Source organism: Xenopus laevis, chromosome 3S (genome assembly GCF_017654675.1).
Source record: "Xenopus laevis strain J_2021 chromosome 3S, Xenopus_laevis_v10.1, whole genome shotgun sequence".
Taxonomy (NCBI): Eukaryota; Metazoa; Chordata; class Amphibia; order Anura; family Pipidae; genus Xenopus; species Xenopus laevis.
The window spans coordinates 100,511,232-100,526,865 of record NC_054376.1 but is presented as its reverse complement, the minus strand read 5'-3'; the positions used below and the strand labels follow the sequence as shown (position 1 = coordinate 100,526,865).

Here is a 15,634-nt window from a genome sequence, read left to right as displayed (position 1 = left end):
TAAACTTCAGTCACTCTTTACGGCTGTATTGCAAATTCAAGGGATATCACCCCTCCCTTCCCCCCCCCCAGCAGCGTAACATCAGAACAATGGGAAGGTAACCAGATAGAAGCTCCCTAACACAATAGAAGTAGCTCCCTAACAGCTGCCTGGTAGATCTAAGAATAACACTTAATACTAAAATCCAGGTCCCACTGCATCACATTCAGTTACATTGAGTAGGAGAAACAACAGCCTGCCAGAAAGCAGTTCCATCCTAAAGTGCTGGCTCTTTCTGAAAGCACATGACCAGGTAAAATGACCTGATATGGCTGCCTACATACCAATATTACAACTAAAATAAATGCACTTGTTGGTTCAGGAATAAAATTTTATACGGTAGAGTGAATTATTTACAGTGTAGACAGTGCGATTTAGAAATAAAAACTACACCATTAAATTAATGACAGAATCCCTTTAAAGAAATGCTGCACATGTGCAGAAGACCCAGACACAATGTAAAACAGTAATGCTAATGTGGAAAAACTATTTACACACAGTTAGTCCATAATAGATCCCCATTAAACAATTTGCTCTCTAGTGATAAAATAACTAAAATCAATCCCACGTGGGTAGTTCAGCTTGACACAGTGAATATGTTTATATTCTGGCTCAGTGAGTGATCAAGGCTTTGATGTGTTTCAGTGGCCCCAGGGGTGATCCTGGCCCCCCCTGAGGCAGCAGCAGTTGCTGCTGCCCCCCCCTCCTCCGGAAATTCGCTCTTAAAGTACCAGGAGCAGCATTTTTGCTGCCCCTAGTACCTAGTGGGGCGCTGCCGCCTGTGGCGACAGCTACAACTCACCTCATTGGCGAAGCACCCTTGCCCAGCCTTTATCTTCCCATCCACAGAGTCCCTATAGTGGGTTCTGTGCAATGATGGTTTGAGATATTTCACACATTAAACTTTCCTTCTGCATTGCAATTTCCTTCTAAATTGCACAGCCTGGGGCTGACTGAAATTCATATGCTTGTTGCAGGGCTGTAATGATTGTAGTTAAATTAAATTGCAATGGGTGCAGCCCTTCCAGCTGGATTTTCAGGATGTGATACTGAATGTTCAGGTGATCAGTAACCCTAGGGAAATATTATATATATATATATATATATATATATATATATATATATATATATATATATATATATATATATATGTGTTTGTGTATACCACAATGAAAAGACTGCACCAATCAGGTCTTGAAAAAAAGTGAAAAAAATTTTTATTCAACGTTTCGGCTCCTGTCATTCTAACAGACAGGTGCCTTGTGGGCTGGTTATACTGGGCAGTTGTACGCAGAACAGGTAAAGTGACATTCACTTATGCAGACAGTGGCAGTACTGATGACAGCAAATGGTAATAAACTCTAGATAAAGTGCAACAGTGGCCCAGATTTAGCTGGCAGCTAAGTAATAGTAAGCAGGATAAGAAATAATAAGAATAATTTTACTTTTGCTTTCTTTAATTTGCCTTTCCGTTTCTCCATACGTGTTTCTATTTAGCACAAAGGGCACAGGATGTTATTCAGGGGTGTAACTATAGAGGAAGCATAGGGAGGGGAGGTATAGGGGACCCAAAGTACCTATATATATATTATTATAGAGAGAGAGATGATATAAAACACTAAAACAGGACAACCTCTGGATATGTTGGGGGGCAGGCCCGGACTGGCAATCTGTGGGTTCTAGCAAATGCCAGAGGGGCTGCTATAAGGTGCCATAGAAAGTCAGTATTTAGTGGGCTGGTGGGGGCTGCTTGGGCCTCTGTGTGTGCTGATTGGGCCTCTGTGTACCTGAAATGGCAGGGCCTATTTTAATTCTCAGTCCGGACCTGTTGGGGGGTCCCTGAAATGAATTTGCTGTGAGGCCCAGTAACATCTAGTTATGCCAGTGAGGCTAGTATACCCCCCTTATTGTTAATCATTTAGTGCCCAGTCTGAATGGGAGTCACTTGCAAAGAAACTTTTTTCTTTTGAAATCTTCTCGAGATGAGCAAAAGTTTGTGCAATTTGGTGGCAGCAGCAGCAGGAGGGGAGGAGGCAGTACTGTGGATAGTGGAGGGTGGGGGGTTCTCAGATAAATAAGAGGGTGCGGCAGAGAGGTGTTGGGTAGTGACCAAATCACTCACAGGTCAGTAGGTTGCGCATCCCAGTGCAGGACTGTGGATATAACAGGGGACAGATACACTTGTACAACTTCCCTCAGTTCTCCCCTGTAACGCACCTGAGCGCCCTCCCTCCGCACCAACAGTGAGACCCGAGAGCTACACGGAGCGGCAGAAATCGCTGGGACTGCGCGCGCTTGGAAATCGCTGGGAACAGAGAGAATAACTGCAGCAGGTAATGAGTCTCTCGGTATATAAAACAGCTGCGTAATGACATATGCTGTATTCCACATGCCGATCTTTATGTGCAGCAGATTATTCTGGCTACATTTGTCGCAGCCAGCATAAGGGAACTGCAGGGACTCTGAATCATTAGAGACATTTACCATATACAATTTAAATAGTTTGTTTGATCATTTATGTACAACTTGCAGCTTTCTAGATGTTGTTGAACTTCATCTCCCACATTCCACTGCCTTTTTGCCTGTCTATTGGAGGCTGGGAGTTGTACTCTTACAACACCAGGACAGCTCCAGGTTTCTCTTATATAATAGACAGAAGATTGAGGTGGTATAAGTACTACATATTAATAGGTATAGTATAAAAACATACCTGGATTAACTCAGTTCCAGAAACTGATACTAAAAGTGTCCATCAGTCAGTGCCTCACTGCCCCACTATGCTTCCCGGACCCCCAGCTGTTTCAGGGTCTATGTTCTATGAAATTACAGAGAGGCATATAGTGATTCTGTGTCTTATTTCCAAGAAACCCTGCTAGTGACAGACCACCGACCCTGTTATTGTCAACCAGGGTTGCCAGGTATAATTTATTAAAATCAGCTAAAAAACAAGGCCAAAACTAGCCAAGAGGCACTTCAAAAGTAGCCCAAAAATAGCATTATATGTGCAGTGAAAATATATATATATATATATATATATATGTGTGAAAAATACCTTTTTCAAATTTTCACTGTTTCGCAAGTTTTTCCATGAAGCAAAATGGAACAGATACGCCCGTCACCAGGGGCGTAAGTACAGAGGGGGGCCCAGGAGGTATAGGGGTCCCATAAGGCCCTAATACATACATATACAATTTCAATAAATATTGGTAAAACAGGTCAACCTCTAGACATTTTGGTGGCCAGCAGATTTTTGCCCCAAAATTGTCTGAAATTGAGAAAAGTCACCGGAAAATGTGAGATAGCTTAAGAGTGATGGGAGACTGGGGTACAGAGTCCAAAATCTGGTAAATCTTGACTTCTACACACTCATTGCATGCTGGGTATTGTAGTCTTACATTGGTAGCTGCTAAAAACGACATTACCCAAAATGCAGTGGGAGACACAGGTTTGACACATTAGGGCAAAAAACTTTGGTTGGTTTCCAAAGTACAAACTAGCCAAAGGCCCAAAAAGTAGCCCAAATCCGTACCTTGGCTAGTTTATACTTTTAAAACCCACCTGGGCTTTAAATTAGTAGCCCGATTCGGCTGGAAACCTGGCAACCTGGCAACCCTGACATACAGTGATACTGTGCCTTATCCAAGAAACCCTGCTAGTGAGGGACCACCGACCCTGCTATTGTCAACTCAGAACTTTAGTTCTGCAGCCACGACAAAAATACTGATCCCCATCCCTTGTAGATTAAGATATTGCCCATACCACATGATCTTCCAAATAGCTGGATCTATATTACCTAAAGTGAAACTGAAGTTGGGAAGAGGAATGAGAAACTGCCCCTGGCAGGGATATATAACTGAACTTCCATATCAATGGCTCCGATAGCTGTGAGTTATCTGCCTCGTTATCAAGTTGGGCTGCACTTATTACTTCTTTTCTTTCTGGTTTTTCCTGCTTATCCTGTGTGATCTGCACTGACGTCTAGAGATGATGAGTCCCAAGGGAGATCAGACGCACAATGATCAACAAACCAGACGTGATCAGGTGAGTACAGGTGCATTGGGTGCTAGTTTTATCTTAGGGAACGACTGTAATAATGTATAGGGTTTTATTTGCATACACCTGTTGGGTTAGGAATGACATTTTACATGGTAGAGGGAATTATGTGGGGGCAGATTTCTCAAAGGTCGAGGTGAATTTTCTAATGAAAAAATTCGAATTTCGAGCTTCGAAATAGTCGAATAGTCCAAATTCGATTCGAATTTGAAAAAAAAAAAAAATTAGAATATCGAAATTTATCATGTACTGTCTCTTTAAAAATTCAACTTCGACCATTCACTATCTAAAACCTGCCAAATTGCTGTTTTAGCCTATGGGGGACCTTCTAGAACAGTGATCCCCAACCAGTAGCTCGTGAGCAACATGTTGCTCTCCAACCCCTTGGGTGTTGCTCCCAGTGGCCTCTAAGCAGGAGATTATTTTTGAATTCCAGGCTTGGAGGCAAGTTTTGATTGTATAAAAACCAGGTGCACTGCCAAACAGAGCCTCAATATAGGTTTACAATCCACATGGGGCTACAAATGGCTGATCACAGCACTTATTTGGCACCCCAAAAACATTTTTCATGCTAGTGTTGCTCCTCAACTCCTTTAACTTCTCAATGTTGCTCACGGGTACAAAAGGTTGGGGATCCCTGTTCTAGAACCTATTTGGAGTCAATTGGTGGACTTTGAAAAATCAACGTTTTTTTGGGGGAAAAACTTTGAATCGAATTCGATCGATTACACTATTAATCTGATTCGAAAGATTGAAATATGGCCGAATACGGACCTAGTCAATTGAAAACTGACCTATTCAATCCAAAAAAAACCTTCAACTTTATATCGGTTGGTCTTTTTGAATTTGAATTTCGAAGTTTTTTCAAATTGCAATTTGACCCTTGATAAATATGCCCCTTACAGTGTAAACAATGTTATTTGAAAATACACCATAAAAATCATGACAGAATGCCTCTAAAAATACGGCTTTCGGAACGTGTTTCTCATCTTATGTGGTATAACCATTCTTACCCTGATGGTTTGGGGAGGCTTAGTCTCCCAAAGCCTTCATTAAAATCCCCCTATGAGTAACCCCACTGAGTATGGCAGTTTCAATGTATATTAACACATAAATGTCAATAACCTAAATACTGCTTTATTGGTTATAAAAAAAAAAAATGAAGTAAAAGTAAAATCTTATTTATACAACACCTCCGATTTCTACAATGATAAAGTAATGTAAAATATTCTGTTCTACTTTTCACTTCTGCATTTCAAATGAATGTTTCTCACTAACAGGACATTTACAAATATATATTGGCAACACAACGAAACCACAGAGTGTGGAATTAGTTGGAAGGGTGTATAAATAATGCTACTCGTCTTTTCAAAAACTGAGGGCCACGTGCAGTCCAAGTGGTAGGACTTTTGGAAGGCAAAGTTCCTTCAGACCCATGACCAATTCTATTTCCCTATAAAACAATTTATATATATAAATTCTATATGAAGCACTGCAATTTGATGTGACTATTGATTTTAAGTTAGTGGTTTGTAAACTTTTTAGGGTCAAGCCTTCACTGAGAACTTTTTTGCCTTAGCTCAGGGATCCTCAACCTTTTGAACCCGTGAGCAACATTCAGAAGTAAAAGGCGTTGGAGAGCAACACTAGCATGAAAAATGTTCTTGGGTAGCCAAATAAGGGCTGTGATTGGTCATTTAGTAGCCTCTGTGTGGATTGCCAACCTACAGTGAGGCCCTGTGTAATAAAAACTACTCACCCAGCGGTGCGGCGGGGACGCCCGCCACGTGGTTCCTCTTCCTCCGCCATTGCTGGTTCTTAGGGCGCGCGCGCCCACATCTCGTTTCCTTTATTGACACGGACGCGCTGGCGTAATGACGCCAATGTGCAAAAGGACGCAATGGCGCGAAAACACCATGGTATAAAAGGGGAATTCAGTCTTGAGCAAACTGCCCGTGATAGGATCTTGTTCCTGGTGTTTTGTGAGCTGTTTTGATTCTGATTCTGGTTTTGACCCCTGCCTGGCTATACGATTATCCTGACTTCTATATCTGACCCTTGCCTGACTATCGACTTCTGCTGAACCCTCCTGTCTGATTGATTACCTGGTTTTGACCTTTGTCTGCCTGATTACAATTGGACTTCTGCCTGCCTCGACCCACTCTTGCTAACAGTCTTGCCCCTCTGCCTATCCAGAACCTCTAGTCTTGCACCTCTCGTTTAAGTCCTGGTGGCATCCAAGTAGCTGAGGGCTCCTCCTGAAGCCAACGGCGGTCACACTAGAGGTGAAGCACGAGCCGAGACCAGGGTGCTTGCCATTTGTTCTGGTGTTGGGTGCCAACCGTGACACCCTGTTTAACAGTACACCTGGTTTTTATGCAGCCAAAACTTGCCTCCAAGCCTGGAATTGAAAAATAAGCACCTGCTTTGAGGCCACTGGGAGCAACATCCAAGGGGTTGGAGAGCAACATGTTGCTCACGAGCTACTGGTTGGGGATCACTGCCTTAGCTCATAACATGGTTAAAGGAATATAATGTAAAGCAAATATTATAGTATCAGCCATTCATAGTTAAAAGGATATCTAATATAGAACAGATAATAAGTACTCACCCCAAATCTTGCATTAATTGACCTTCAAGATGGACTTTCAGGAGTATGTAAGAAAATGGGTTTTCTTCCCAGCTGTCTCCTATTTGAACGTTAGTGTGGGCTTCCACGGCAAAGTCTCTAGGTCCCCATAGTGAGGCCATCCCCACAGTTTAGCGACCAATGCTTTAGGTGATAACACCATGTCTTCCTGCTTCCTGTTCCCAAGTTACATGGTAGTAAGTAACTTACTAACTAGCACAGGTAATGTACCTGCATCTGGTCTTCAGTTTTATTCTGCCTGTATTCATAGGGTCCCCTCCCTGATAAATAAGAGTACAGATCTGGCCTAGCTCTGTTAAAATAGTTTGGCAGTCATAGGTTCTTTGGTGACCCTCGTGAAAATGCTCCTAGCATGCTCACTAGTGCCATCCATCATGGTGCACAAGCCAAGATAACAAAATGGCATTCTGGACAAGATGTTTGTGTAGTATATGTAGTAGCATATATAAGGCAGTGTTCCATTCATACATCAGACTCTCTTTTCTAAGCAACACTTTCTCCCACATTGTTACCCATTGACAGAACTGATTTGTCTACTAGTGCAGTAAACCCAGAAACATCCTATTGTTTTTTTTGTGATGGTTTTTATTTTAAATTGCAGGGATTATAGAGCTTTTAGGATGTTCTGTTTCTAATAGGAATTTAGACAAGACTCTGGAAGATAAAAAGTTTGCTTTATGGACAAAAACAGAAAGATAAAGGTCAGCCTCATAAAGCTGTATTCAGTGGAGAAAAATGGCAAGAGCCTGTTTGTCACTTTGTGAAGTCAAAAATATCTGGGTTAATTAGCATAAGGGAACTCAGATTCCCTGCAAATATTGTATCATCTAACTGTATCATCTCTAATCTGATCCAAAAAATAATTCTGCCCAATATAAAAATAAGAGAATCAAACCTTATGCAACATTGGATCATCTAATTTTCTTTCTTTTTTATGCAGATTGAATTGTGCCTGCAACCATTCCACCTATCCCAGGCACAGCTCTTATCTGTGAAAGACTTTATGTTGGATGATATGGAGAGGGGCCTAATGAAAGCACCTCAAAAACCATCAACCCTAAAAATGTTGCCAACGTATGTCCGATCTACACCAGATGGTACCGGTAAGTCTGTGAGGGAAATGAGTATAAAAAGGAGGCATATTTTGCCTTTATGTTTTGGCTGAAAAGGTATTATAACATGTCCAAAAATGTTGAAATGTAACAAATGTCAAATGCAATTTGAAAATCTGGGTCTTGTTCCTGTGCCAGGAGTAATTTTATTCTAATGTAGTTGAAAATAATCCTCTTGACAACCACTTACTGTGCAGTCTCTTCTGGTTGTTGGTATGTCATGACTGTAAAACTGTTTTGCTAGTGGATTCCATTGGTGATTGGCGATTGATTGGGAAGGTTCTCTGCAAATCACTTATTTGGTTCTTAGCCTGACCCTGTTCATTCAGAAAAAGTCAGAACTTCACAATGGATCTACTTTCAGATAAGCTAGTTTCTCCAACTTATTGTAACTGGAGGAGTCGCAGTGTGGTTTGGGTGTTTTACTATTGGGTGCTGTGTCATATCTACCACTAGATGGGGTATGGGAGCATTTTTAGCAATGCAGGGGTTTCCTTGTTACCTGTCAATTGTTCTGTTGGTGGGCTTCTGGGAAAAGGAAGGGGGGGTAGATATCACTCCAACTTTTACTACAGAAGTAAAGAGTGACTGAAGTTTAGCAGAGCACAAGTTACATGATTGAGGGCACCTGTGAAACTAAAGTTAAAGAAAATAAAATTAAAGATTAAAAAAAATCTGTTTGCTGTTTTGAAAAACGGATTTCAGTGCAGAATTCTGCTGGATGAGCACTATTTACTGATGCATTTTTGAAACAAATCTTCCCATGACTGAATCCCTTTAAAGGTCTCCTTAAAGGCACTGTTTTTTGCGACAAAATGACGACTTTTAAAGTAAGAAGTTTTATATTGTGTGCTCTGGCACTAGCTAGTTGCTCAATAACTACCTAGGTCTGTCTGTGTATAACTCTCCTTACCCCTAATACGTTTCCTTACTGCAAACAACTTGTATTGCACATTTCTGAGTTGTGATGGAATTAAACAAATTAGACCAGGTGAAATCTGTCAACTTGCAATTGTCATGTGATCCATTTGATACATTCCGCTGCACTGTCATACACAGAACCAAATCCTGTTCTTTCATTCTTGCATTCACCTTGGAATAGCCGTGGGGCAGAGCAGCAGAGCAATGTGTATTACTGTACAGTGGGGCTCATAGAATGCAGTGCGCAGCAAAAGCAAAATGCAACACCTTTGAGTGCATAACCTAAGAATGGTTGTTGGTGTGGATCTCTGCTAAATATTAACCTGTTAATATTTTGCCGTAGGCAAGGATAAAGGCAGCCTAAACACTGTAGGTCTTTACATCATCCTGTAGTTGTTGTGTTTTATCATGTTCTTTCCCAGTTGGTTTGGAGCAGCACAATATAAGCTTTTCATTTGGGAATGCAATGGGAAGGTTGCCCAATGATCCCTGATGTTAAAGAGGAACTAAACGCACTTATGATAGGATTGTGATGCTCATTTACAGCTTATGACAGAAATGATGAAGAAATCTAATTTCAGGAAGCTTGGCGGTTACTCTGATGTAAGAGACTCATTGTCACTTAAAGGTATAGTGAATAATCAGTAACGTGTCACTGTCCCTTTATTAAACAGACCACTATGCCCCCTTGTCTACCTGCAACATTACAGACCTATGTTAGTCACTGACACAACTTCTGTCCTCAAAGTCTCAGTAGTTGATATTACGCTTGAAAGCTCCAAAGTTCCCATAAGCTGAGGACAAATGTAACACTGCCCCAGCACCTCCCCCCCCCCAAATTCTGAGACATTGGGACAGAAGCTTCTGAACGGATCTGTTATGGGGTTTAGGGGTGCGTCCATTATACAGTTTGTGCTGTTTTTGTGTTGCCACTAGAAGAATAGCTTACTGATTTCTTTATGCCTGGTTATGTCACACACCTATAGGATCACACAATCTTATTGGCATGTGGCACAATCTGGGCAGAACCACTGCTATCTTGAAAATTTGACTTTGCCTTATTTACATTTTATACGATAACATTAAAAGTTAAGCCTGTCAAGTGAAAAAAAAATGCAATAACTTTTTTCAAGAGTTAAAGAACAGTAACACCAAAAGTGAAAGTGTTTTAAGGGCAGAGACACACAGGAAGATTGAGGGAGAGTTAGTCGTCCGGCGACTAATCGCCTCTTCTTCGGGCGACTAATCTCCCTAAAAAGCCTTCCGCCGGCTAAAATCTAAATCGCCCTCAGAGCGCTTGGTTTTCTGAAGTTGCCCAAAGTTTCCTGACAAGGAAGAAGAAGTCGACCAGGTGACTTAATCTCCCCGAATTGTCCCTTGTGTCTCTGCCCTTAAAACACTTTCACTTATATTAGTCGCCCGAAGAAGAGGCGATTAGTCCAGGGTGACTAAATCTCCCCGAAACTCTGCCCTAAAGGAATGACAATGTCTTGTTGCCAATTTCCAGAACCCACCAGCACACCCTGGCCTCTCCAGCATAAGTTGGCCCGGTGCACAGTCAGAAGGGATCGGCAACCCCAATTGTAGTCAGCGTAATAGAAGAAAAACTGGCACTCAGAGCTCGATGCATCAGACCCGAAGGGGCCCGCCCCCGAAACGTTACATTGTAATAAACACGCAGGGCTTTGCCCGCATGCATCGAGCTCTGAATGTCTTGTTGCTGCACTGGTTCAACTGGTGTTTTGCTTCAGAAATGCTACTATAGTTTATATCAACAAGCTGCCATGGGGGCAGCCATTCAAGCAAAGGACACACATTAGATAACAGATGCATGTGGAAGAACCCCATTGTATACTACAGATCTTATCAGTTATCTGCTGTGTATCTGGTGCTTTTTTTCCTTTTTCATCTTTGAATGGCTGCCCCCATGGTTACACAGCAGCTTGTTTATATAACTGTAGTAGCACCAATTTTACAAGTGTAGCGCTACAGTACATTATATTTTTATTAATTAAAAACATTTTTTGGTGTTACTGTTCCTTTAATATATGTGAATGAAATTGACCTTTGGAAAAATAATAACCTGTAGTTGTTAGTGCTTCTTATTCTTTTTATTGGGGTGTCATACATTCATATAAGATTCTGATTTCAAATCTGCACCCTGATTGCTAGGGGAATTAGCTTCCAAGCCATGGAACAAGACATCAGTAAGAGCCCTTACTCACGGACGCTTGAAGCTGCGCTCCCCTGTGTTCAGGTTTTATGCGTTCAGCCGCAGGGGAGCACAGGAGTAGACATGCTGAATTCTTTTCAATGCGGCTGTACTCAAACAGATGCATGTAAGCACTGAACGCAGGTTGGGACGCAGCATGTTGCATTTCACTTGCGTTCAGCACTTACAGGCGTCTGTGTGAGTTCAGCCGTATTGAAAAGAATTCAGCGCGTCTACTCCTGCGGCCGAGCGCATAAAACCGAAACGCAGGGGAGCACAGCTTCAAACGTCCGTGAGTAAGGGCCCTTCAAATGATTTAAAAAAAACTTCATGTGTGGTAAACTACACCTTTGAATATACTTTCCGACTGGAATTTGGAGGTGCCATTCTGTGCATGCAAGTAGGTCTAGCGGAGCCACATGATGCTATTCACAAACTGGACAAAAACCTAGAATGCAGAGGGAAAAATGCTTGACTAATTTCCAAAGGTACTTAATCAGTAATAACAATTTTTAAATTCTGCAACAATAAACCACAATAACATTGATTCAGAGGCTAAAGGCTGCATTGCCTACTGTAAACTCTTCCTTGGAGCTGGAATGGGAGGCATTGCTGTATAGGGATGTAGCGAACCGCCGATAATGTGTTCGCGAACGCCGTTCGCGAACACCGGCAAAAAATGCGAACAGTTCGCGAACAGTTCGCGAACAGTTCGCGAACAGTTCGCGAACTTCGAACATCCGAAAATCGTTCGATTCGAACGATCGAAGGATTTTAATCGTTCGATCGAAGGATTTTCGTTCGAATCGAACGAAAATCGTTCGATTTTAGCGACCGAATGCTCGAATGGTCGAACGATTTTGACGCGAACGCCTATTGGCGAACGTCACGCGACGTTCGCGAACTTGCGGCGGACGCGAACAGCCGATGTTCGCGCGAACAAGTTCGCCGCAGAACAGTCCGCGACATCCCTATTGCTGTAATGCAGGACTTCAATGGTGCCATGGACCCGACACGTCGCAATGCGACAAAACGCATGCAACGTGTCGGATGTTTTACAGAAAACGGAAGTGAAGGAGAAATCGCAGGACACAACTCCATTCATCCGACTGTCGGATGAAAACGCATCGTGGAAACAGGACTAAGGGCTCTTACAGACGAGGTTTTACCTGCGCTCCCCTGCGTTGCATTTTCATCTGTTCAGCCGCAGGGGAGTGCAGAAGTAGACTCACTGAATTATTGTCAATGGGGCTGTACTCACACAGATGCATGTATGCGCTGTACGCAGGTAAAATGCAACATGCTGCGTCCCAACCTGCGTGTGGCACTTACATGCGTCTGTGTAAGTACAGCCCCCTGACAATAATTCAGCGCATCTACTCCTGCGCTCCCCTTCAGCTGAACGGAAGAAAAAGCAACGCAGGGGAGCGCAGGTAAAACCGCTCATCTGTATGAGCCTTTAGAATGTGTAATGAACAAGCTGCACTTTGCTTGTTGAACACATGAGGAGGCACGGGGTCAAGTGCAGAAATGCCACTAATCCTAAAAATAAAGAAAGAAGCATTTTAACAAACATTCTACTGCCCAGACCTGCCATTGCTCATCAACAGCATTGTTTGATCAACCATTAAAATATATTTGAAAAAGATCTTGTCTATTTTTCTGGTACATATATTGTGTAGCCTGGCTTTGCTTTCTGTCTCCCCTGCAGCTGTGCGCTCACTCATGCGACTCTAACATTGAGCCTTGCTCTGGGGGCAGCTCTCAGGGAATACTTATGAGATACATCAGGGCCATGGCATATAAGGTTATGTTCTCTCTCTTTACCACATACTGGGGGGGGGCACAAAAGTGGAGTAAACTGAAATTGGACTGTGAAAGATAAAGGGCTGATTATTTGTGCATTTGACGCACATCTGAAGACATCTAAGCACAGGAGCGAATTGAATCCATTGTGTTGCTCCCAGTTTGCACATCAGCATTCAACTTCATCACCTTCACATGTCATTACATTTTATATGGCGCATTGTCATGTGCTTTGGTTGCGTTCATCATTTTGAACTTACAAAAACCCCACTTAGCTGCATAATAAGCAGTACAGTTATGGGATCCGTTATCTGAAAATCCATTATCCAGAAAGCTCTGAATTACAGAAAGTCCAACTCCAATAGACTCCATTTTAATCAAATAATCCAAATTTTGAAAAATGATTCCCTTTTTTCTTTGTAATAATAAATCTCTTGTATTTTATTCAAACTAAGATACAATTGATCCTTACTGGAGGCAAAACAATCCTATTGGATTTATTTCATGATTCAGGTGCCGAGCATTCTGGATAACAGGTCCCATACCTGTATAAATATGCATAACATTTCAGTAACATTGAGATATCTGTGTATGATAGGTACAAGAAATTGGATGCTAACTACTAAATAGCATGATGCAAATTGGGAGCAAAACTAGCTTATTGGGTTTATTTAAAGGAGAAGTAATCCCCCAATAAGAAAAGCTCCTACCTACTACCCTAGAAAGCTCCCCTCCCTGCTTCCCTCCGCATAGTTCGTTACCCATGAAAGTGCCCCGAACATTTGCTCATGTATCAATTCAGAGTAAGCGCAGCGGAGCTCATGGGCTAAATCTTCCGGATTTCTGGTCTTCTTCGGGTCCTCTTCCTTCCCTTTGGTGATTTCCAGCACTTTTGCCTCATGCGCAGTTGCTACGAACAGGAAGTCTGCTCCAAATGTGCATGCTCCAATACGGTGCTCCCTTACAGAAGAAGACGAATATCCGGAAGGTGTCGCTCATGAGCTCTGCTGCGCTTAGTCTGCTCCAGTACATGAGCAAAGTGTAAGGGAAGAACTACATGGGCACCTTCGGTGTGTTTATGGCGGATCCGACACACTGTGCCAAAACGCAGGCGGCAAATCAGATGCGATGGAGAATAAGGTAAGCAATAGCAATGTTGGATCGTGTCGCAGCGTTCATTAAACACGACTGTCGGATGCAATCTCTGCATGCTGCGTCTGCATCAGGCAGTCGTGTCGGATGAACGCTGCGACAAGATCCGACATTTGTATTTCTTACCTTATTTTTTGTCGCATCCGATTTGACATCTGCGTTGGAGCCGATGGAAACGCATCGCACTCGTCCATGTAGTTCTACCCTTAGACACACTTTCGGAGGTAATGAACTATGCGGGGGGGTGGAGCAGGGAAGGGAACTATCTAGGTTAGTAGGTTGGGGCTTTTCTTATTGGGGGGTTAGTACTCCTTTAATGTTTACCTAATTTTAGACAAAGGGCTAAACGCCACAAGCACTTAAGGATTGTGTTAGATTGACAAAACGCATCCAACAAGTCGGATGGTGTTGCATGGATCAAAATATAATGGAACTGATGCATAAACTACATGTAAAATTTTCCATCCAACATGATTTGTCTTCATTAGACAAGAAAAGACTTGTTTTTTCTCATTGAAATATATTGACTGTCGGAGGTAAACGCATGAAGAAAAGACTCCAACTTTACATTGTAGCCTAGGAGGATCAGATTGTGTAGCATCCTACAAAATCGAGTGGTCTTGCGTGGCGTTGAGTGGTGTTGCATGGAGGATCAGATAAAATCAGACCCACAAAAGCTGATGAAAAACGCTCTTGAAGTTTTACCCGTAAGGTGTGAAGATCCAAATTATGAAAATATCCATTATCCTGAAAACCCCAGGTCCTGCACTTTCTGGATAACAGGTCTTATACCTGTATTTGTGCCTAGACATGGCAGAATGCTTCTTTATAGACTTACATTCAGCCGTCTGTGTGTAAAAGTCCATCTCAGCATATAAAGGGTTACGTGAGCTGAGTGAACTTTGGCAAGCAAGGGGTGAATCCTGGAAAAATGCATCAGATGTTGTAATTAGAGGGATGTAGTTCAGAGTTCATTAAAGCAGTTTAATTGGTCAGTCTCTGTGGCTGCCAGTGTCTGAGTGGTAAGATTCAGATAATATCGCTTAAGGTTTATATTTTATCATTTATGTCCTTGTTGTATTCTTTTGGCAAACTAATCATGAACACTCCTGAAAGCTTTTCACTTTGTGTCCTAGAAAGGGGTCACCATCTAAATATTAGTAGGGAATGGTGACCTTGCAAAACTTCTGCTGCTGTGGACAAAAGCCTTCCCAAATTGTGTCTGTAGAGGATGCTGGGATTTGTAGTTTTGAAGCGTTATGGAACAATATGTTTGGGCTGATTGTATTTTTCTATTTAACTTGTAGTATTTTAACTTGATGATCACTCTCTTGTACATTATGCTTACCATTCCCTGGAGTGTAGCGTACAATGTACACCACTTTTAAATGCACAAAAAATTATTTATGCTTAAAACCCCTAAAGGGGAGATGATATTCCCCTGCAAGGATACATTATAAAAGTTACTTTGTACATTATCTAAGGGAAAAGGGGAAGTTTGTTTGTTTATTTTTCTATCCAGACACTCTCGACCTTCATCTCCAGTCTCTCTCTTTCTAAACTGTTGCCTGGATGCTAGGGTAAATAAGGATATAAATAGGATAAAAATGATTTAATTATCACAAAAAATAAACCTTTTGCTACATTTCTAAAACTATAACGTCACCAGTCAGGGCTAGACTCCAGTGC

General features: G+C 42.0%; 1 protein-coding gene across 4 annotated transcripts in view; it reads left to right on the top strand.

The window, feature by feature from the left end:
• Window positions 1–2,136: 2,136 nt before the first annotated feature.
• hk2.S (hexokinase 2 S homeolog) overlaps window positions 2,137–15,634 on the top strand; it is a 37,886-nt gene continuing 24,388 nt past the window's right edge. The window contains exons 1-3 of one of the 4 annotated variants that reach the window (XM_041588685.1): window positions 2,137–2,372; window positions 4,022–4,080; window positions 7,683–7,845. In XM_041588685.1, the coding sequence (XP_041444619.1) occupies window positions 4,024–4,080; window positions 7,683–7,845 (220 nt within the window). In that variant the 5' untranslated portion in view covers window positions 2,137–2,372; window positions 4,022–4,023. The other 3 variants (XM_018256101.2, XM_018256103.2, XM_018256104.1) reach the window with 3 other exon arrangements.